This window comes from Malaya genurostris, chromosome 2, assembly GCF_030247185.1.
Source record: "Malaya genurostris strain Urasoe2022 chromosome 2, Malgen_1.1, whole genome shotgun sequence".
In the NCBI taxonomy this organism is placed as follows: Eukaryota; Metazoa; Arthropoda; class Insecta; order Diptera; family Culicidae; genus Malaya; species Malaya genurostris.
Genome location: NC_080571.1, coordinates 198160552 through 198184788, shown reverse-complemented (window position 1 = coordinate 198184788; position 24237 = coordinate 198160552). Strand labels below are relative to the sequence as shown.

General features: G+C 35.2%; 3 protein-coding genes across 3 annotated transcripts in view; 1 reads left to right on the top strand and 2 right to left on the bottom strand.

The window, feature by feature from the left end:
• The window catches only part of LOC131426945 (cytohesin-1), a 117462-nt gene extending 104643 nt beyond the window's left edge, over window positions 1-12819 (bottom strand). The window contains exons 1-2 of the mRNA XM_058589745.1: window positions 12607-12819; window positions 11818-11891 (exon numbers count right to left, since the gene is read on the bottom strand). Coding sequence (XP_058445728.1) covers window positions 11818-11891; window positions 12607-12682 — 150 coding nt within the window. The 5' untranslated portion in view covers window positions 12683-12819. The remainder of the gene's footprint in view (window positions 1-11817; window positions 11892-12606) is intronic.
• A 72-nt stretch (window positions 12820-12891) lies between these two features.
• Window positions 12892-20088, bottom strand: LOC131426947 (klaroid protein-like). The gene is made up of 5 exons (XM_058589747.1): window positions 19678-20088; window positions 14942-15271; window positions 14722-14886; window positions 14487-14662; window positions 12892-13026 (listed from the first exon to the last, which is right to left on the bottom strand). The coding sequence occupies exons 1-5, from the start codon at window positions 19978-19980 to the stop codon at window positions 12987-12989; spliced, it is 1014 nt and encodes a 337-aa protein (XP_058445730.1). The 5' UTR covers window positions 19981-20088; the 3' UTR covers window positions 12892-12986.
• LOC131426946 (uncharacterized) lies at window positions 20021-23341 on the top strand. Its single transcript, XM_058589746.1, has 6 exons — window positions 20021-20597; window positions 20705-21900; window positions 21955-22023; window positions 22099-22290; window positions 22357-22492; window positions 22562-23341. The coding sequence occupies exons 1-6, from the start codon at window positions 20366-20368 to the stop codon at window positions 22672-22674; spliced, it is 1938 nt and encodes a 645-aa protein (XP_058445729.1). The 5' UTR covers window positions 20021-20365; the 3' UTR covers window positions 22675-23341.
• The last annotated feature ends 896 nt before the right edge of the window (window positions 23342-24237 follow it).

The following is a 24237-nucleotide window of genomic DNA, read 5'->3' as shown; positions in this document are numbered from 1 at the left end:
AATTATTATATAAAGGGTGATTTTTTAAGAGCTTGAGAACTTTTTTAAACAATAAAACGCATAAAATTTGCAAAATCTCATCGGTTCTTTATTTTAAACGTTAGATTGGTACATGACATTTACTTTTTGAAGATAATTTCATTTAAATGTTGACCGCGGCTGCGTCTTAGGTGGTCCATTCGGAAAATCCGCTTTTTTATCGACAAATTTTGTTCAGCGATGAGGCTCATTTCTGGTTGAATGGCTACGTAAATAAGCGAAATTGCCGCATTTGGAGTGAAGAGCAACCAGAAGCCGTTCAAGAACTGCCCATGCATCCCGAAAAATGCACTGTTTGGTGTGGTTTGTACGCTGGTGGAATCATTGGACCGTATTTTTTCAAAGATGCTGTTGGACGCAACGTTACAGTGAATGGCGATCGCTATCGTTCGATGCTAACAAACTTTTTGTTGCCAAAAATGGAAGAACTGAACTTGGTAGACATGTGGTTTCAACAAGATGGCGCTACATGCCACACAGCTCGCGATTCTATGGCCATTTTGAGGGAAAACTTCGGAGAACAATTCATCTCAAGAAATGGACCGGTAAGTTGGCCACCAAGATCATGCGATTTGACGCCTTTAGACTATTTTTTGTGGGGCTACGTCAAGTCTAAAGTCTACAGAAATAAGCCAGTAACTATCCCAGCTTTGGAAGACAACATTTCCGAAGAAATTCGGGCTATTCCGGCCGAAATGCTCGAAAAAGTTGCCCAAAATTGGACTTTCCGAATGGACCACCTAAGACGCAGCCGCGGTCAACATTTAAATGAAATTATCTTCAAAAAGTAAATGTCATGTACCAATCTAACGTTTAAAATAAAGAACCGATGAGATTTTGCAAATTTTATGCGTTTTATTGTTTAAAAAAGTTCTCAAGCTCTTAAAAAATCACCCTTTACAACTTATGTCAGGCAAATTTTGGAATACTACAGCATAGTATGGAACCCGTGTACCTCCGTACACGAAGAACGCATCGAGTCTATCCAAAAACAATTTCTACTGGACTACATTTCCTCTTCCATCATATAAGGAGCGTTGTATGTTCATAAACTTACAAACACTCGAAGAACGCCGCAAAGCTACAATGCTTTATTTTATCAACGAAATTATTTCTCAACGAGTACAATCTGAATCATTGCCTTCACAACTAAAATTTTATGCTCCTAGCCACACTCTTAGAAAAAATGAAATTCACGCTTGACGTAAATTCAAGCATACCGTAATTTCTTCAGTGATGACACAATATTACATCTACTAACATGTAAAAATAAATTTTGCGTCTGTATCGATGTAGAATTCAACTAAATTAACTGTGAAGTTAATGGTATGACTTATCTTTACATATTTTGAATTGTGAACGTAAGTGAATCGCGACGCTCCTTTTATGTGCATCTATTTAGATGTAATTTTTTCTAAGTGTGCACCGTCACAGAAACCGTCAAATATTTTCGGAAAAAAATTAAACAAATTATTCCAAAAATAATCCTGTTAATCAAATGATGCGCTTTTATAGCGAAAACTGCAAACAAAAATCGATCTATGTCCAGGAAACAAATAAAAAAATTGAAATCAAGTCGTAGAAATAATGTGTAGCATATAAGAAACCATTGTAACTTCTTTTTTGTCTGTAGTCTGTTTGACGAATAAATAAATAAATGCTTGGACATTTCTTTTGTGAAATACAACTAGTCTTTATAGACATTTTTTAGATGTTTGTGTTTAACAAGAAAACATTTAAGAACTGATATTTTTATCATTATTTGTATATAATTTAAACATGCTTTGAGTTTTCAAGTAGGCACTTTGTTTAAAAATGTGTTTAAGAATGTCCCGAGCCAACTTACTTCACTATATTCCAATTTGCCATATATTCGAACTACGATCGAAAATATATAGAAGTGAGGCTTGGGCATTTTCACCAATAAAAACTGTTCTTAATTTACAATGCATGTAGTATAAACACAAATTGACAGGTGACAGTGGCTGCATTTATTTACTCCTAAACTGTCATGTGCAATCGTATTTAAGATATCGATGAGACAGGAGTAAAACACCCATCCACGGTTTTTTTTACTATTCAATAAAACTTCGCACTAAATTGTTTTGTGCGCTTTAACTCGTACACATAATCACACAAAAATCGAGGCAATTATCATTATCATTGAAGTCTTCGTTTCTCGTTGCTTATGCAGTCAGGTAAGTTTTTCCTGTTATTTGAAATAAAATCAACTCTAGTAGTTTTGAACATTTTCGTGTTTTAACTTTACACTGCTTCTTGATGGGAACAAATACCGTTCAAGCCATGCAATGGCTTGAAAAGTATTATGGAAACTCCGCTCCTTTAGAAACAATAATAAAACGTTGGTTTGCTAACTTCAAACGTGGTCGTAGAGACACCAATTATTCAGAACGCAGTGGACGTCCAACTGAGGCGGTAACACAAGAAAACATAAAAAAATCCACAAAATCGTTTTGAATGTTCGAAAAGTGAAGTTGCATGAGTTAGCTGACATCGTAAAGATATCAAAAGAACATGATGGCTTTATATTGCATGAGCATTTGACTATGAGAAAGCTCTGTTTGCTAATTGTTGACCAAAAACGAGAACGTGTTGATGATTCTGAGCAGTGTTAGGTCATGTTTAAACGTAACAAACCGGAATTTTTGCGTCGATATGTGACAATGGATGAAACATGGATTTATCACTTTACTCCGGAATCAAAACGATCGTCATCTGAGTGGACAGCAACTGATGAGCCTCAACAACAACAATCGGATGGAAAGGTTATAGCCTCGGTATTTATTTATTTATTCGTCAAACAAATGTAGACTACAGACAAAAAAGTTACAATGGTTTCTTATATGCTATACATTATTTCTACGATTTGGTTTCAATTTTTTTTTATTTGTTTCCTGGACATAGTTAGATCGATTTTTTGGCAGTTTTCGTTATAAAAGCGCATCATTTGATTAATAGGATTATTTTTGGCCTAATTTGTTTTATTTTTTTTCCAAGAATATTTGACGACTTCTGAGATGGACTAGGAGCATAAAATTTTAGTTGTGAAAGCAATGATTCAGATTGTACTCGTTGAGAAATAATGTCGTTGATAAAATAAAGCATTGTAGCTTTGCGGCGTTCTTCGAGTGTTTGTAAGTTTATGTGCATACAACGCGCCTTATATGATGGAAGAGGAAATGAAGTCCAGTTTAATCTACGAAGCGTATACAGTAGAAATTGTTTTTGAACAGATTCGATGCGTTCTACGTGTACGGAGGTACATGGCAGTATTCCAAAATTGGCCTGACGTATGTTGTATATAATAATTTTATTGTGTAAGGGTCCTGAAAATTATGACTAAAACGTTTAATGAAGCCTAACATACTATCTGCTTTATTGACAATTGTATTATAATGCTCCACGAAAGTAAGTTTTGAGTCTAAAATTACGCCTCTAATAATAGTCTCTAATAATTTTACATTTTTCTACAGGTTGGTTTCCTAAATATATGTTAATAGTAGGAGACATGATTTTTCTACTAAACGTTACTGAACTACATTTTTTAACGTTTAGTTGGAGTAATTTTTATTGCACCAAATGTTGAATTTTTATTGCACCAAATGTTGAATACGTCAATTTCATATTGGAATACTTCCGCATCTACAGCATTTTTTATTTCCATAAAGAGCTTCATGTCGTCTGCATATACAAGTACTTTTAGATGTTTGAGTAACAAGGAAATGTCGTGTACGTACAAGAAAAAAAGAAGAGGGTCTAAATGTGAACCTTGGGGAACACCTGAAGTGACATTTATTGATTTGGAGTATGTGTTTTGATAGCGTACAATTTGTTTACGTTTTGTGAGATATGATTCAAGCCATTCTAAAAGTTTTTGTTCAATGCCATATTTTTTAATTTTGAATAGTAATAATGGTATGTCAATTCTGTCGAAAGCTTTGCTGAAGTCAGTATAGAGAGTTTCGACATAATTTCCATTGTCCATAGCTTCCAAAGTGAATGTAATGAATTCCAGGAGATTTGTTGATGTAGAACGACCTTTGAAAAAGCCATGTTGTTTTGGAGTTATGTAATTTTTTACTTGTTGAAATATTTTCCCATTGATATTTTTTTCAAATAATTTTGGAATGCACGAGATAATGGCAATTCCTCGATAATTACGTATGTCTGATTTTGAGCCTGATTTAAAGACCGGAGGAGGATTTCCATGTTTCTGGAAATATTCCTGTTCTTAGAGATAAGTTGAAGAGATGTTGTAATGGCGTTGTGAGCTCAGTAGCTAATTGCTTCGAAAATATTGGTGCTATTCCGTCAGGTCCAGGTCCCTTTGCTGCGTTGAGGTTTTCAAGTGCATTGAATATTCCTAGCTTTGATAATTGATTGACATTGGTGTCATTAGAAAGCTCCGGTATAAAGGAAAAGTAGTCACGTTCACGATCTGTTTCGGCATATGATGTATTTCGTGGAAAAAATTTGCAAATAAATTACAAATTTCAGTGCTATTATTTCCAGTAGTTCCGTCTAGGTTCATCTGGGAAGGAAGGTTGTTATTCTTTAGTTTTGTTTTAACATAGCTAAAGAAATTTTTAGGATGCTCTCTGATTTCGCTTTCGACTTTAAAATTATATTCTTCGTGTGCCGAGTTGATTGCTATTTTTAGGTCATTGCAAATGTCGAGGTAGTTTTGTAGATTGATAACACTTTTATCTTTTCTATAAGTCTTATGTGCTTTCTGCTTTCTATTTTTCAGGTTTTTCAATTGCGGGTTGAACCAGACAAGCAATTTGCTATTGTGATTTCTTCTTCTTCTTTTTACTGGTACAATTTCCGAAATTAAGTTCTTAATAATTAGATAGAATTTGTCCACTTCTTCATTGACGCTTTCTTCTATACTAAAAATATTTTGCCAGTTTAATGTACTTAGTCTACGTTTTTTTAGCGATTACTGGCTGTGCGCAGACATGAAAAAATGCTCGCCGGTAAGAAATTTCGCACGAATGAAGAGGTTATCGCTGATCATGATCTCATTAAGATGAGTCTAAAATGTCAAGTTCTGAAAACGTCAAATCATGCTTTCCTTCATTCTTAAACGCAGTCAGAAGTCATTTATATTCGAAAACAATCGAATTTACAAAAGAAACTATACCAATTAAACGTTTTATAATGATCAGTATTATGGAGTATTAGTATCTTCTATTGATAATATTTTCTAGAAGTGTTAGATTTACGAACATTTCCTGGAGTAAGGTTCAGAACAGAAGCTCTGCTGAAAAAAAATCTTAATAAAACTATTTCAAATAAACAACTGTAAATTTTTTACAGATGTTTATTCTGGAGGTCTTTTTTTCGATAGGGATTATTGTCTCAAAACTGTTTTGCCAGTGTAAAGTGACGTCTCTACTCAGTATTGTTTGGCAAATCATCATGAATAGGTTAACTCCAGAACAACGCTTCCAAACCTATTTTTAAAATCAGTGTTCAATTAAAACTTTTTGCAGAGCACTTCGTGAATTTTACGAGGTACATAATCGTCCGTCTGAGACCACCATAAAGAACGTAATTACCAAATATCGATCTACATTCACTCTTTTGGATGCCAAGCCATCGACTAAGAGAGTGCGATCTATGGTCTGGTGGAATCATTGATCATTATTTCTTTAAAAATGAGCAAAGAATTTTTGTTGCCAAATCTTCAAGATGGACGAAATGTGGTTTCAACAGGATGGTGCCACTTGTCATACTGCGGCCGAAACAATCGAATAATTGAAAGAACATTTCAACGACAACATTATTTCGGGAAATGGGCCGGTGAATTGGCCTCCGCGTTCGTGTGATTTGACGCCACTCGATTTTTTTTTTGTGGGGAGACGTGAAGTCATTGGCTTATGTGAAAAAAACTAGAAATGATTGGTGTTTTGGAAACCAGTATTCAACGTGTCATTTTTTCCATAAGTAACGTATTTCATAGGCAATATACATAAGTTTTTATTCGCCGTGGCATCCACAATACATAGTACTTTAAACCTAATACATTTCGAACATCATATTAGTATGTTGGTATTCGAGCCCCGAACTGGAAGCAGTCTTAGTGTCAGTAGGATCCATAGTACTAACCATGCAATGATTCTGTACACTTAGAATCGGCTGCGAAGTCTGTTGAAACAGAAAGGCCAAATTCCACAAAAGGAATGTAATGTTAGGACTTTGCTTATGTTGGTATTCATCAGTTAATCTAAACTCTGTTTTTATCAAGCGATTTGCTATTATAAATTACATAAAATAAAATACATTTATTTTGTACATGATCTTATTACTATTTCAGGTTTGTTTGTAACAGTTCATCACTTTTATTCAATATAATATAGTTGGCTATTGGTTGAACTCATGGAAGAGAAAGGAGTCTAACATAAAATAAAATTAAAATTGGAACTCCAATGGACTTAATGAAATGATAAAGTAGTTTCATGTAAAGAAAGTCACGACATTCAACGTGTCACTGCTAATATACGCTTTCAAATGTTTGAACCAGAACTCCAGAATGCTAAGAAATTATCTACCAAATAAAAATTTGGCCATTTCATAATTTGGCATGTATTTTATTTAAATTTTACTATTCAAATAATCATAGCTTTCATTCATTTCAGTGCACTATTAGAGCATAAAGTGACCTAGAAATTAAATTCAACACCCACATATACGATTAACATTGGACGTCAAACAAAATTATCATATCAATATGATTCCTAACCGATAGAACTGTTATTCTCGGCAATAGTATCCTTCAGTTTCAATCGATAGACGGTTGGAAAACAGATTGGCCTACCGCAAAGTCAGTTTGCCGGGAGAAGCAGCAAACGGAAATAAGCAATAATAAATTTGATTCCGATTTCGATATAATCGTCATTCGTATACATCAAAGAATACAACCGAAAAAGTTCGGCATCAAAAAGGATTGCATGATTGGAAAACGTGGGCCATCAGATATAAATATGACGTGTTTTAAGCTTTCAAAAAGTTGTATTCTTTCCATATGTAATGAAGAGCAATAGTTCCAGCAAAATCAAATAGTAGCAACTAGCTCTTGTTCGTTTATATGTGAAAATTCTGTCGACATACTTCTGGCGACTACACTCTGAAATCCGAGCAAAAAAAAACAAGACTTTTTTATTAGTTATCCCACCGTGATAATGTTAGTTCCAAAAAGACCTGCCCTAAACTTGCGACCATTCCGAAAACAAATCGATGGCACATAAAAGTGCCTCATAGTCGTGGACTCAGTCTGGCGTATAGCGAACGGGATTTTTTTCCCTCAGAACATAAAGTTTTTCTACAACCTACATCGAATAGTAGTGCAAGTGTGCGTAAAAAAAATTGTCGATATCCTTCATTTCACTGCGTTGGGTTCAGAACCGACCGTGGCTCCCCGAAAGCCCATAGACATTACTTTATCTCTCGAAAGTACGATAAAACTCGGCTCTTTATCTTGGTTCTACGGTTTGGGTTTGTCCCTCTGTGATTGTGTGTTTGCGTATATCGTTTGAAATATGTGTAGTAACGAAAGTAAACAACAACCTGGAATTTGTTAAGAGACATTCGGTCAACGTGTTTTTGCGAGCGCCTATACAATGCGTGGATTTAAGTAAGTAAAAAATGTATAATCAGTATTAGTAAACCAACCGGGCCAGTTACCTGAAATTGAATTCATTAACCACGAAAGGGAAACTGAGCAAAAAATTGAACTAAAAAAAAAGCCATACATAAATACGATGACGTGTTTACTTTCTTCATGCTTTGAAACTGTAAAATGTAAATTTTATATGTGTGGTCATCTGACTTTATGACAAAGCATATCTCATTATTTTCTAAGTTGAGAGTAAATGCGTTGATTCGCCTATCTAATGGCAAAACAAATCATGAAGCAAAAGTAGAAAAATTTTTTAAACAGTACACCAAATGACTTCAATAGTTTCATATTTTACAAGCAAAAAAGTGCGAATATTTCGAAAATAATGAAAGTATTTATTTCAACTATTTTGTCTTTCTCAGTTAGAAAGACTATGCAATCACTGTGAAAACCGACATTTGAACGCGGAGGGCCGAGTGTCATATACCATTCGATTCAGTTCGTCTGTGTGTGTATGTAAAAAAATGTGCACTCGATTTTTTCGGAGATGGCTGGACCAATTTTCACAAACTTAGATACAAATGAAAGTTCTCTTGGTATCAAATGTACCTATTTTTTTGTTCCGATTATAGAGGTTTTAACCTTAAGGTCATTCGCCTCTTCGGACTAGAAAAACTTTCTGACCCTATCTGCAGGGTTGGGAACCGAGCCCAGATAGGCTGCGATCACCCATCACACAACACCTGCCACCTTGGTTTCTATTGAATTTAAGCCGAATCGAACTTCCGGCTCAGGAGTAATGGAGGTAAAATGTGTAAAACATAATGTGCATTCGATTTTCTCAGAGACCACTCAGCCGATTATCTCCAACTTAGATTCAAATTAAAGGTCTTATAGTTTCATAAATTCCCAATGAATTTCATCTGGATCCGACCTCCGGTTCCTGATTTACCTGGTAAAATGTGTGGAAATAACTAAAAATGTGCATTCGATTTTCTCAGAAACCACTCATTCAATTTCAACAAGCTAAGGTTCAAATGAAAGGTCTTACAACCCCATATAACCCTACCGAACTGCATCCGGATTCGACTTCCGATTCCGGAATTACAGGCTAATAAGTATAAAAATTTCATTTTTAGAAGCGTGTTTTTATACATGACACGGAAAAATCAAGCCAAATGCATCAAAATAGCCGTATAACTCTTCAATTAGGAAGGTATGATTAGTGACCAAATACGTTGATTTTTGGTATACCATATCATAGTTCCTGGTTTCGGAAGTACAGGGAAAGTGCTCGTGTGCTTCGTACCGGAAATCACTCCAATTTTTCAGAAATGGCCAGACCAATTTTGGCAAATTCAGATTAGTATTATGTTTTCATAAGTGGATGTAGAATTTTATCCAGATCTGGCTTCCGATTACGGTCGATTATTTGACTTTCAATCAAAAATTTTTGATAAATTCGACTCTGAGAAGCAATACCATTGAAAAACCTGTTTTAATCCACCTAGTGGTGTAATGATGCCTTTCTCATATCAATCATACTATCATATATAATACTGTGATATTCTTCAAAATAATTTCTGTGTGGAATACAATCGGCACTTCAGCAGATAATCTGTGGTAAACGAATTTATTTTTGTTCCGACAGTCAGGTAGCTTTAAAAGCACTCAGTTCGAATGATTCAAGGTCGAATCTAGTGATCGCATGTCGAACTCAAATTGAAGACCTCAGCATTTCAAATGCTGTTTACTTCTTATGGGTCATTTTGGTATTACTAGAAATGAATGGGCTGATGAGTTGGCTAGAGCTGGTGCAACGAATGATTTCGTTGGTCCTGAACCAGCTTTACCACTTTCAACTAGTTGGATAAAGCACAAGATTCGTTCAGACAAAAGCATTTTTACCAGATTTAAATCTGAAAATGTTAAAGTTCTACGGCATTTTTGCAAGCATCATTGCAGTATTCTGGTCAGAGCTCTGACTGGACATTGCAAACTCAATTATCACATGGCTATTATTCAACGTGCTGAGTATTATTCGTGTGATTTGTGTGAGTGCGATTACGGTACTTCATATCATCTGATATGTAACTGTCCCGCATTGACGCAACTACGTATCCGGGTTTATGGTTCTCAATACTTGGTTGAGTCTGTGTATACGGAGCTAAAATTAAAGGATATTCTATCGTTTCTCATCCAATGTGGTAGGGAGCTATAGTCAGAAGGGTTCATCGTTCTTCCTGGTGTGAATGAATCCTTTCTGTATTCACCTTAAACAGGTTTTTAGCAGATTGTTTGGCATCCTTTATGGGGTGCCGAATTTACTTCTGCTTGTGCATACTGCGAATCGTTCTGCATTCTTCAGGGAATGCAGAATGGTGTCGCTTTTGTAAAATCTCTAAGCAAAGTGTTCGGAGAATGTCACGAAATTTCACAAGCAAGCTGTGACTGTCGTAAACAACTGTTTATCGAGCTAAAAAATGAGCTGAACTATCGATTACAAAAGGATGGGAGCTTCACATCGTGATGGTAAGCAAAACAAATCGACCAGAATACGATCACTGAAGCTGTACTCGAAAATGCTGACAAAGTTTAATTGCGTGGCAAAGGATGACAGAACCTACACCAAGACAGACTTCAAACAGTTCCCTGAACAGAGATACAAAGCGACAACAGAGGAAAGAGAAAATGATGAAGATTTTCAATCGGAATTAGCTGTCGAAGTTCATGAAGAACTTCATAGGAACCTTGTAGTGTAAAATTTATATTGCGGTCAGGACCAATTTATTATTAGCAGGAGTGACTGAAACCGTCTGATGCGTTTTCAAACATTTCATTGCTTTAAAAAGTAACGAACGTTTTTCTGGGCATGGTTCCATGATTCCGTTAATTTTGACGGATTTAGTATGTTGTCATTACAGAAAAAGTCATGCCGCAAACAACGTCCAAGTAGTTAGTTACCAAGCAATGAGATATAAACAGGTTGTCAACACTCGACCTCATGCATCTTCCATAACTCGTCACAAACTGTTAAAACCGAATTGGAAAATTTTGTCACATCTACAGTATGAACCGAGCTTTCTCCCTCAAATTGTCATTTGTTTCTTCTGAACTCTGAACGAAAAAAGTTTTATTCATACGCGAATGTCGAAAAAAACCTTTAATAAAAGTTTATCGAGCAAAATAGACATACTTATCCTTGATTGATTTTTATTCGACATAATTAAAAACAACCCTTCAATATGATGCAAAAACTTCAAATGATTAACCAATGTGGAAAGCATAAAAATCGCTGCAAAAATTGAACTAAACAAAATAACATTGGCTGTGTGATTTGTTTTTGGTTGCTAATGATTGCTTCTCTGACTCTCCCTGTTATTCTAACAATAATAAACAAAAATTAAAGGTCTTTGTTTTGACATATTTCTAAGGCTTAAATAAATTAACTGAACATGTTTGCCATTTTACAATGTCCAAAGAAATTCATTGAAACCAATTTTCTTCTGTTCAAATCGGGTTGGTGGTCCAATGCATGGGGCGCTAGTCTTACCTCATAGTTGTCGTTCGAGCCCGTGAATGATTCTTAGTATCAATGGGATTGATCATAACACTAGCAATGTAATAGTTCTGTACACTAATAATCTAAACAATTTGTCGAAACAGAATGATAAAATTCCAATCAGAATGTGTAACAATCTGTCACTTTGAGCGACTACTAGCTATAGTCAGGAACGCCTATTTTTCAATTTCATGAATAATATACTGTTAGGAAGTGATGGAATAATTGCTTTGCAACGACCAAACATTGAATTCTACATTCCTTCAACAACGATCCAAATAAAAAATCTGAATACGACCTCTATCGAACAAACTGATTTCTTTTCCGAGATAAAAAAAGAGATTATTTTCATCATTAAAAACTATATACTCCTATTACATTTTTTGTCCTTCTAATCATAGTTCTTCATTTTAAGAAATAATGAACTATTCGTAATAAACAGAAAACACAAATCGAATCACGAAAATGATTGCACTTTCAAAAACTGTATTAAAATGTCAGATAGAAAAAGTTCGTCATATTGCTCAAAAGAAAACTCACGTAAACCATATTTAGCAAAACAAAAACTCACCTGTATTTCCAGCAATATTTCTTGTTTCTTCCGCCTGAGTTCTATTAGCAGTTTTTGCTGATCTGGTGTAAGCTCTAAAATTAAAGAAATAACATTAGTCGATTCGAAGCAATCGGAAACGATTCTTAGTATACTGGCATTTCCAGTGAACGCTTAAAATTAGAATAGACTTGTTCAAAACATCTGCCGGAAAGTCAGAGAATTATATTCTACGAATATGCATCAGTGGCTTGTAGCGGGATTGACTAATTTTAAACGATGCGCGCGGGTGTTTCTTCCGTTCCACTAAACACGGACATAGAAGAAGACTGCTAATAGTAACCGCATAATGTTATTTGGTACATTGTTTGTTCATCGTTTTTTTTATTTTGCTTTTGTCGCTTCTTTCTCCTAGTAACATTGTGTCTGGATTTGTATACACGATTTGCTAACTGTTACTTGCTATGACGGTAAAACCAATATTCTATTTTGGGTGCACCGCTATGAATCTCCCTGAAATGGGATAGCAGCCCAGAAAAGGACAAAAATAAAAACAAAACATAAAACGGGTCGTGTATGACGCTGATTTTGCGAATGCATAGATCCAAAACCAGCCAAATTTTTTTCTATCTATTCGAACTTGCTACCTTGACAATGGTGTTTGTGCTAGAATTAAAATTTAACATTTCATGTTCATTGAAGTTGCATCGACTATTAGTTGTTTCATTATATATAATTAAACCACATAAAAAAGTCAACTCTATAGGTAAGGGTAGGGTAGGGCACTTGAAATTCCAGCTTTGATCTTACCTGGCATTGGAAAGTTTTCGCTGTGCTGCGAAATATTGGACATTGTGGCGTACGAGTTTTCCATCGTGTTCACCATAACTTGACCGTATGCAGCGCGTCCTTTTCACATTAAAACACTATTATAATCTTAGCAAATACAGCTCAAACAAAAATATACACTAAATTTACGACAATTTTACCACTTCAGTTGTCTTCACTGCATCTCTGCATTATACTCCCTTTCAATCATTAGTAAAGTTTTTATGCACATTTGACAGTTTCTCTAGCATTCGTGTCAATAGTCGTGTTTCACTTGCTGCAAGACGAAAGTGTAAACTACGTTACCGATGTTTTCGATCAAGGACAGGGTAAATCGAATACAAGTGCGCACTATTTTAATATTATGGTGAATTAGTTGAAAACGTTCCATGAACTCTGAACCTGTAAATAATAAAATCTAAAGTTACATTTGCATTACAATAAAATAGCAGTTGTATTCATTGTGACAATTTGACATTTTTTATGTGATGTTATGGCTAAGACCATGGTTTAGTCAATGTTGCCAAATTCGACATTTAAAAAAATTTTGTTTTTGTGTTACTTTTTTCTAGAGTGACTATAATCAGAGTGGCGACAGCTGTTCGTTTGGAATGACAGCTACCAGTTCCAAACGAGCAAACGACCTGTCAATTCAATGTGAAGCTAATGGAATGTTTTTAATTGTTGCCAGCATTACGGATGAGATGTCGTCCCTCTGGATATAGGCACTCTACATTTTTCTAGCTTCAGTTCTCACTCTCACAAAATTAAAATTAATATGATCCAATCCAGCATTTAAAAATACCATTTGATCAGCGTAATCAAATATTCCATTACACATTTCCTCAGTTCTCGATTAATGAATTGTGATAAAATCGGATACAATATCACGGCTTCGGCTCTAAGAAGCAACACAAAAGAAAAAATAGTTCGAAAATTTTGCAGTAGTGCTGAGTGGCGACACGAAAACTCGAGGCGAATGCATTTATTTTCATCTTACTCTAGAGTCCATGGATCGAACAGAGACAGCAGATCTCACTCTAACTGATGGTTGTCTATTGCCATCCCAACTAAATGAATACCACAACCTAATGTCGTTTTTCATTGAGAACATTCGTGGAGTGTTTTGCGCGATTCGTGCACTTTTCGTGCAGTCGGGAAATCAAAATAGGTGCACTGTGTTTCACTGATTTGCACCGCACGAAAAAAATGCACTTTCGGGGCAATTCGCGGGTAACTATTTTGCACCCGTTTTCTTTTCCGAGCAGCATGAGTGCAAACAAACTTTACAGAACCGTTTCATTGATCGGCTGTCAGGGCAAAACACTGGCACCGAGCGAGTGGAATAAATGAAAAACGACATTAGATATCATCAAACGTTCAAGAATATGGTTTGAATTTTACATGGAAAAGTTTATTACGCTGATCAAGTGGTACATTATACTGCGGGATACTAACATGTTATTTCTTTATGCTGTTGTCCTAGATTATTTTACTGATAGTACAACTTATCAACAGAGTTTATGTTACGCTTTTGGGAACGATTGTGTTATTGAAAAGTGCTCTTTTTATGTTGTGCAATAAGCCATTAAGTTCTTTAACTGTGCAACTTGTCTAATATTTTTATATATCTTGTATGTTTTACAATCAATACTTTTCCTTAACACCTAAATGAATACCGTTGCTTTTAGGCTTTATACCAGATTTCGTGAAATAAAATTTCAACAATAAATAAATTATGCAAAGTAGTCGTTTCCTATAAATTCTTTTTATCAGAAACTTCATGAAGCGATGCTTTACGATGGATTATTAATTCAAATCGTACTGACAATCACAATGATAATAATGATGTAAATAGTTACCTGTGTATACAAGTGTAGTCAGCTCCGTGGTTAGATTCAACGTTTAATCTGACAAATCGATATGGCTTTGATGATCTCAACGTAAGATTAAATAACTGAACAAAATCCATATGTGGTTCGAAAGAGAAATTTCCAAAGAAAAAATTATTGCTTTCTAATGAAGTGGACGAAAGGCCCTGAAAACGACGAAAAATGTTTACCCACAATTGAAAATAAAAAAATCAGTTTCTTATACCCAGATGGAGAACTTTCTTACTGCGCTTTGTATTGACAGATTGGGTAATATGTTTTTGGGAGGATGTTCAAATGCGACAGCTTCTACAAAAATTGGACCCATAAGCATTATGATAATTGCGCCGGATGAACCATAGAAAGCTCGACATTTGCCAGCGCATTCATTCTAGAACAGAAAATAACAATCAAATATTAAATTTTTAAAACGTAAATAAATTTACTTCAATAATGCAACAATTACTGTTTGCTAATTTGGTCCTTCCAATTTTTAGTCCACGTTCCAGAAACCATGTAAACCATCCTTCCTGAGTCGATTCAACGCTAATTACTTTCCCACCCCAAGCTGCCGCTGCATAATCGGTCTGTCCGAACTTATCGTAATTGATTTTTTCCAAATAATCAACCCGATCTAAAAGTAATTCTATTGATTTACGAGTTTCCTGGATCTCGAAAACAATCTGTTCGCGAAAGTCTCGACTGGATAACTGGGTTGAACTTGAACTTGTTTCGTCATTTTCCATAGCCACACCGTACGACCGCACCACATGTTTCTGAATTTGATTGCAAAAATAGTGGTATAATAGCTTTAACAGCATAATATTGCTTTTGTGTTACTAAGCAAAGAATTCCAACAATATTTCAAACATAAATTTAACTTGTTTAATTTATTTTTTAAATCTCAACTATTAAAGAATCCAAACGACCAAACGTTTAACAGTATCTAAAAAATTCACTTTTTTGCTACTTAAAAGTTCATGGAAAACATTTAACTGCTTGAAAGTACAAAACTAGCTCCAATCGAATTTTCTCGATGCTTAAAATTATTCGTGAAACCTTCGACAATTTGAAATTACAAAACTAGTTCCGAGCGAGCTTCGTCGCTGCCTAAAAGCTAAACAATGTACTCCTGGCGGTAATCAGAAATTCGTTCAATTGAGTCACGTGAACTTTCACGTGTGGATAATTATTCTAAAAAAAGAATTGCTTGGAATGCTCATGAAGTTTATAAGCTGTTCAAGTCAAATCATTACCTTTCCTTGTGGTGTATTTGGGTACAGATGAAAATTGTATCTAATGATCGAAATACGTATCATTATATCTAAATTTGTTCTATTATCGCCAACATTTTGCGTCGACTATATTGAGAATGTGTGAATTAATAAAGTAATGAATATATACTAAGATCTGACATACAATGAACTTTATAATTGCAAATGTCAAAGACAAGGATACTTGAAAACAACATATCTCGCCTGCAGACGATCGCAGACGAGTAATTCAACCACGGTATGAAAGCTCCTTTGAGGTATTGTAATAAGTAAGTAGTCTCATCTGCACCTTTCTGCGCCTTTTGATGGTAGACAAGTTGAAATTTTGATGAAAATAAAATGATAGCAGCATAGTATGTTTGACAAAGTTGTGTTGTTTTAATGATGAAAAACTATGTATAACATGAAAAACTCGTATAAATTGAAAATATATATGTTTTCTTACAAAAACTGGTTTTAGGACACCTTTTTCAGAAAATACATTATATCATGAATTAAACTCAAGTTACGGGAATAGTACCTTCAGCAAATTTGATTGAAATAACTTTCTGAACAACTTTATAGAAGTAACTTAGCCCCTATGTTGGCCCTGAGCTAAAATAATATTTTTATCTCATTTTTAGAGGTATTAATCACAAAAATAAAATTTGCCAAAAGATAGCGTCTATCATTCTGAGCAACTTTGCTGAAGATACTGTTCCTCAAAAACCACGTTTCTATGAGATATCAATTAAATGTGTGAAATTGCGCTTTTGAACCACTGTGCACCGCTTCGTTTTGAATTCGCGAAGTCATAAAACAAACGAAAATATTTTATCATAAAAACCACTAGTACCATTCGATTCAGCACATCTTAATTAGCTAAAAATATTCACCAAATATGATTTGAAAAGATTTGATTAAAAAATTGTTGATTGTTATTATTATTATTAATGTTTTTTATTTCACTCCAGTTTTAACAATAATTCTCGGTTGATTTTTCATTAGGGCGTATAAGCAAGTGACAGTTTCTCTTTGTTTACTTTCTCTTCTATTAATTACCAAGCGGTTTCCACGTTTATCACTCAACTCTTTGCATGAAATGATACCCGAAACTTTCGACTTTTAAACTGAGTAGTGAAATCAAAGAACATCTTTTTAATCACATCACAATAATCGAAAGAAAGAGTAATTAAAGAGACTGTTACTTGCTTATACGCCCTAATGAAAAAATCAACCGAGAATTGGTCATTCGCCGGAGAGCGAACGATTGTTGCTAAGACGAGAGGGGCAGTTAGTGAAACAAATACGCCACATCTAACGATATTCAAGTACATGATATATTTATTTAATAACTTCAATGTAAACCACTTAGCTTTAGAGAAACTACAAAAAACTGTTTTCGTCGTTTTGATTGTGTTTTAAAATACATTATTGTTTGTTTATTTTCAATATTAGTCGACGGTTTTGGTGAAGTGTCGTATAAGCTTCTGAGAGCTGAATTGAGAGCAGTTTACGTTCTAAACTAATTAAGTCTAATTATTTCTACTATATCGAGAAATTTTCAGCAGTTTTCTTTTTCTTTTAGTAAAACTTCGAAAATTTGGTAGAGTTACTTGAATTAATTTTTCACTATTGAGGTTTCTATGCCCGGTGAAAAATTAACGGCGGATCTAGTGAAAAATGGGAGTCCAATACGTTTCCTGATCAAAACAAAACAATATGTAAAAGCGATTCACACGTAGCATCATGCGACTATCACCGGCATGGAACGGTTACGGAACATAAACATTAATTGTAAGCAATTCATATGAAGGAACACTACGTCAAGTTCACGGAACATTTTAACGTCGGGTACGTGAGCAATATTCGTCTAAAAACATTAAAAAATTAATCTTGACGTCGACCGAAGTTGATTGATTGTCTGAATCGTGTTTAAGCATGCGTTTCCTAATGGAAACAAACCAATCTCAATTGCATTTGTGATTGTAAGTGAGCTGTCAGAATACTCAATACATAAAACAAGTCAGCTGTTTTTTAAAGAAGGGCGAATCTTACAGAAGTAAACAAATCGAATTTTTCTCACCTACCAATATATACTTAAAAAAACTACAATTTTGCATAAAAATTCGGATTCTACAAAAATCCAACCCTTTTTATGTTGATTTATGCAGTGGATATAGAAGGAAAGTGGTGAAATTTGCATGCCTTTTAAAGATAAACCAACAGTTCATCGACTAATCAAAAATTGATCTGAGAATATACTGATAAAAATTTGCACGATCGATTCATATGTAAACACCACTTCAATTTAATATGCTTTTTTCATTTCAATACATAACCGAAGCGATTTGCTTCAAGATTTCATGTGCAAATTCACTAAGATGCGAGATTGGATTATTTTTCACTTAGCTTTTGTGTTTTTCCTTTGGATGTGGTGTGTTTTGCTATTAAATCGAACTACATGTGTTAAACTTCATTTTCTAGTGAGAATGAGTACAGCACAAATGTATGTGCAAAACACTTGAATCGGTCAACTCTATCTATGAAATCTATGTGAAAAACAATGTGACATTCACATGAAATAGAATCTAGAGGTAACGATATATCTTTTCGTTTTTATGTGCATTTCATATAAACATAGCATGATTTCCACGAAATATCAACAGTTTTTACACTCATGTTATGAGTTAAGTGTATATTTTTATAAATTTCATGTGTTTTACAAGCAGTGATAGATCAAATGATGCTAGCGTGCAATTTATTTTCAGTGTACGATGATTTCTAAATCTCGCTTAATTTTTCAAAAGGGCGTATAAGCAAGTGACAGTTTCTCTTTAATCACTCTCTCTTTCGATTATTGTGATGTGATTGAAAAGATTTTCCTTGATATCACTATTCTGTTTGAAAGTCGAAAGTTTCGGGTATCATTTCATGCAGAGTTGAGTGATAAACGTGGAAACCGCTTGGTAATTAATAGAAGAGAAAGTAAACAAGGAGAAACTGTCATTTGCTTATACGCCCTTTTGAAAAATTAACCGAGAAATATGCTCTCAGCAGGCCGTTCTATTTTGTTGGCCCTTAAGCGCTTGTTGAACGACATACTGCACGAAACAATCGTTCAACTTGCTGGAACGGTTTGTTGTTGTTTTTTTCTCTTGCAAAACTTATGAGAAAAGTTAGTTTAAAGTGGAATAAATTTCAGAAATTCTCCAGTAAAACTAGTCCAACGGGGCTCCATTTCCTCATGTTAAAAATGGCTCAACAATGGACCTCTCTCTGCCGGGTTTGTTGAACGAAAAAAATGGCATTCGGTTCAACGGTCTGTTTCAAAATCGGCAAACGAAGGTCCCGTGTTGGCCTCCCGTTGAACGATTGATTGGACTTCCATTGGACCAATGATCCAACGTATTGGACCAATGAAGGACCACCGTTGAACGTTTTTTTCTAAGAAGGTACGAGTTGAAACCAAGGTCGAAACATTCATCGACGTTTTTCTCCATTTGCTGTCATTGTTAGATTTGCACTTCTTGGAAAAACAGCTGAAGTGGTATAATAATTGCACCATAAGGAAAACCTCCAGAAAAAGATCTTCGATTTGTAAAATATTATTTTGAGGATAATTCTTTAAAAATTAGTGGAAAAAGAAATTACACTGAAATGACTTTATTAAAACAACTTCAGCAAGATTTTTTTCAGTGCTGAAAACAATCATACTCTCAAATCGAATTATTTTTGACAAACGTAGAACATAACTACCAAACTGTTAGATTTTAACTAGAAGTTAGAATCATTCGCCAAATGGTTCACAGCCTAAACGGTCGAAACTTAAGCGTATTTTAGTGTTTCCCAACAAACAAATCTTTAAATTAATTACAGTAAAAAAACATACCTACAGATATCATTTATATGAATTCGCAAAAATTTACCGTTAATGCGCCAAGATTCTTTTGAATATCTAGAATATGCTGTGAATTCTGATTGCATTGGTAAGAAGTATAGAAATATATGCTCAAAATAACACTAATAACTGTACAGCACAAATAAACACTATTGGTTTGCTTCGTTTGCATTGATTCAGCATTCATTGCACGAAATTCAAGGTAATCGGAACAATACGGGTGAAAAATACTGGTTAAATCAAACTCTACGCCTACTTTACCGGTGCAAGGAATTATATCGAAAAAATACCGAAACCTTAATTGAACGAGAAGTGAGCCCTTTGAATGCATCGGTTGACAGCTGAACAACAAAAACGCAAACAAATTGTAGTAGAACGAAATTGCTGAGATCTTTACGAAACGTTGAGCTATTCTTGAATATTTTATTGGTAAAACATGGATTAGGGAATAAATGATTCTTTTGCCTGGTGTACGATTAAAGAGGCTCACATTTCCAGTAAACTAGGATCATTGTAAACTAAAACCGCTTTCATGTAGAGGAAATATTGCTTCATAAAGTTAGTGGTATAATTGATCATGTAGAAACCAGCACCATAAAAATATGATAGCAAAGCCCGTGTGTGAAATGAGGTTTGTTGATTGAGATTAATTGCTCCGGATTACATCACGGTTGTATTTGCGGACGAAGTTAATGACAAACTAAAGCATAATTAGCATGTTTTCCATGATGGACAACAATGAAAACGAAAACTATTGCTACCCGAAAACTGTGAAAGGATCAGGGGATGCAAGCAAAGGTGCCATTCCGAAAGCCACTGCAAACAAGTATCAGAATCAATTTAACAACAATAACAATGTTGCCGAACAGGAAAATTTAATGCCTCAAGTGAACGGAGCGCATGACTATGGCGAACGAACTAACAGTGACCGATCTAATAGTGGAACCGGTGAGCTTTGTTTACAATTTTACACATCCGGAAAAGCTGCAAACAATGTTTTTCTAGTCTAGTCCATCCGGTTATGTCATTCGATTTACAATTTTTTTTTCTCTTAGATTTTAGTGCCATCCCTGTTACCGCAACACACAATCTCGAAGTGGACTCCGCCGAAAATCGTTTTCAAGGGAAAACCGATAGTATATCGTTGAACGAGTCATACGCCGGTGATGAGTTAGCAGTCAGAGCGGCTGGAGATTCCGATGACGGTGAACTGGACGGTGAATTTTCCGATAATAACTCGCTCGGTAATCTATCCTACATCAGTGAGAATGGTTTGATTGAGGAAATCATTTTGTTACCCAATAATATTTATTCTGACGATGAAAATGAATCCGCTTCAGACGATTGTATCTACGCATACAGAGGCGATGATCACGTTCCTGCTTTACTAGAATATCGCGAACAACCGGCGGACGATGAGACTGACTTTTTAGAAATGGATTTTGATCCCGAACCAAGCTCGGAATTGGAGAATTTACTGGAACACCAAGATATAGACGTCAATTCCTTCCGTCCCGCTCGGACTGTTGAACGTCTCACAATGAAGGATAATGATAATAGCCCAGTGATAAACTCAGACTTTGAACATGATGTTTCTGCTAAAGAACCGGACAAATCACGTGACGAAGCGGATGGGGTTGAAGCTTTAATCACGAGTGCCCCAATCGAAACGAGGAAAACTGGTGCTATACCTAAAAAGCCTTCCGCATATTCTCAGCAATCTTCCTTGGAATTCCGGGAACATGAGCTACCGGGACCAAGTCGGACTTCAATGAAAGGAAACTCAAAAAACTTGAAACTTGATTTGAAACTGTGCACTGATGTGAGAAACAGCAGCGATGTTGATTATCGCTTCAACTATCCGTACTACGAACGGCAGAAGTATCCCATTTATGGTAACAAGGACAATGACTGTTGTTTGGATTGTACGGAAAAACAGTTTCTAATGGAAACCAAGCAGGACCTGAGTGTTCAACGAGTTTGTAGGTTGTGTCATTCACGCAATCAAAGCCACGGTGCGACGTTGGGAGAGTATCTTAATGATTTTAGCCATTCTTTGAATTCGAGTAACTCCGAAACCGACCTAACGAGCATCCGGGCGGAGCAAATTGTACTGCAGGCCTTGAACAAGATCAATGAGCTTAAAGCAACTCCGCCGAGTGTAGGTCTGTCTCGTAGCATGGAAGATCTGTGCGTCGAGCTGGATTCCGATCGAAGAGATCAGGATATGGCCATTGACTTCATGCAGGAGGTAGGTTGTTTACTGAGCGATACTTTCCTAAACTAACAAGTTTGCGTCTTGTAGATTTATTCTGAAAATACGATAACAATTTACACGCTCAACTGCGGAGAACTAACGATTATTGAAGCCTTGGTAAGTTTGATGTTCAGTTAAGAAATTTTATTAGTATTACTCATTAATTTTACTCATGATTATTATATCACACAGACCCGAATTGGTGTGGCGCCGAATTTGGATGTGCTTCGAGTATATTTCTCCGAGCAGTATAATGTCGACACGAGTAAAATGAGCATACCACAATATCTGATGTACATGTCGAAACGTGATTGCAACATAAAAAAGTTGATCGAAACCATCAAGTCTTGCTGTGAAGAGCCGCTGGACGTGCATTACTATCCGGTAACACCTGGCTTCCATTTGACGACGATGAGAACTCACTGTAACATCGAACTTTATTCATTTCAGCTTGACCCACATTCCGATACTCCCGAACTGGTACAAATTAATTCGGCAGAAATCGCTAAAAGATGGAATGAAAACACCAATTTGAGGCAAATCATCAACTTCAAACATAGACACTTCGAAAGGTTAAATGTGCTTGGTGAGTTGAGATGTATAATTAATACTATAATGAAAGTATTTCTCATTTCTGCGTATGCTTCATTTATAGGTAAAGTTGTCAACATTCTGCGATTGCCCCACAAAGGAAGACATGCCAATTTGACAATTAATATCCCACAATACTATAAAAGTGGATCCATAACGATAACTAGGGTAACCTGAATTATTTTACTCCTATGAATAGTACTTGCAGTTACTTTCCATACCCTTCCACTCTCTTTCACTTGTTTCTCTCTTAACAAAACTTAAACAAAACTATGTAACGAAAGATTCTCAATTAGTTAGGCATCAGGTATGTATGGTATAATCGAAAAAATTGGCACAAACACGTCAGGTATTATTAATTTATTACCTCCCCATAGGGAACACTGCTTAACCCTTGTGCCCATTGTGTAAAATATGTTAATACTGTGTATATATAGATTGGCGCTTATTTATTTCCCGATAATATATCGCTATTAATTAGCAAGCCGCATATCCTTGTTAGCAATTAATCCCATGGAATAAATATTTAGTTATATAGCTCATAGATTTAGGAGCAACTAATGTGTTGCTATCGATGTTCCCAGATTTTGGAAGGCACAGAATACGACATTTTATAATAAAAGCTCTGCAGGCTGGACTATATAGAAACGAAATAACCAATACTAATTTGCTACCAGTTACGAACAGCTCAAACCGAATACAATGCAATTTGGAAATTGTTATTTATTACCACGATAACTGCATCGACTGGATCCATTTTACATCTTTACACGTAACTTGTTATCACGCAAAGCCCCATACGATAAACACTGCTAAAATAACATCAATAAAAGCTGAAATTAAAGTTTCTCTATTGTTATTTTTTGATAAAAAGAAATACTACGCATTTGAGATATCCTCGTCGATCAGTTAATACTGTTTGTTTTCTCTCTGGCGCATAGTTTTACTTTAATGTGTTTAATACTTTTTCAAAAAGTGCTCGCACAAAGTTGAACATGTGAAGTGAAAATGGAGACGCAATATTCTGATATCTCGGTGAAGCACCTTTTTTACCGTAGTTTGGCATAATATTCTCCCCGATTCTGTATTTCGTTAGAATCGGATTGCTTCGATCGAATACGAAATTTTGCATTCTGTAGCTCGATCGAGTTCGAGTTTTCCATACAAAAGCATCACTTGATCGAATTACAGAATGTATATTTTTACATTCGTTCGAAAAAATCCGATTCGATCGAAATAAAGAATAGGGGTGATTATTCTGAACTTGTCAGCAAATAACAAATATACCGAGATCAGTAAATCCGTTTGCCGAGATTTCGAACAGTGTGTTAGCTTTTGCTGAAACTCGGTAAGACACTTGTCATCTAATGTCTCTTGTCGGTTTCGTAAAGTACTACGTCGTCATTGTTCGTGAAGATTGTAGGTAGAAAACATATTAATTGAATGAAGGAAAAAGATTTTTATATGTCATGAAAAGGTAAGTGAAATAAACAACTATCTATTTTCATGTTTACTTACAAATATTTGCTTATTTCCAGGTATAGGCGTTGAAAAGCACTAGAAATAATGGTCTTCATTAATAAAAACACCCGCTCTCCCCAACTTTAGCTTTTGTGATATTCGTTTCACTCTATAATGAAGAAAAATCCTTTGTATGTTCAATTACTGATGACTCGGCAAATCATGATTCAATCCTGATTAATGGTTTTCAGAGTTTTGTGATAGTCTAAACTCCACTAG

Bases quoted from the DNA above. Each gene is read 5' to 3' on its own strand.
- LOC131426947 (XM_058589747.1), bottom strand. From the start codon at position 19,980: ATGCATTCAAAGGGCTCACTTCTCGTTCAATTAAGGTTTCGGTATTTT. The intron at 14,887-14,941 runs GTAAATTTATTT...TTTCTGTTCTAG, and splicing joins GTAATTGTTGCATTATTGAA to AATGAATGCGCTGGCAAATG. The intron at 13,027-14,486 runs GTAACTATTTAC...TATTATTTACAG, and splicing joins GACTACACTTGTATACACAG to GTTCAGAGTTCATGGAACGT.
- LOC131426946 (XM_058589746.1), top strand. From the start codon at position 20,366: ATGTTTTCCATGATGGACAACAATGAAAACGAAAACTATTGCTACCCG. The intron at 20,598-20,704 runs GTGAGCTTTGTT...TTTTTCTCTTAG, and splicing joins CCGATCTAATAGTGGAACCG to ATTTTAGTGCCATCCCTGTT. The intron at 22,024-22,098 runs GTAAGTTTGATG...TATATCACACAG, and splicing joins TAACGATTATTGAAGCCTTG to ACCCGAATTGGTGTGGCGCC.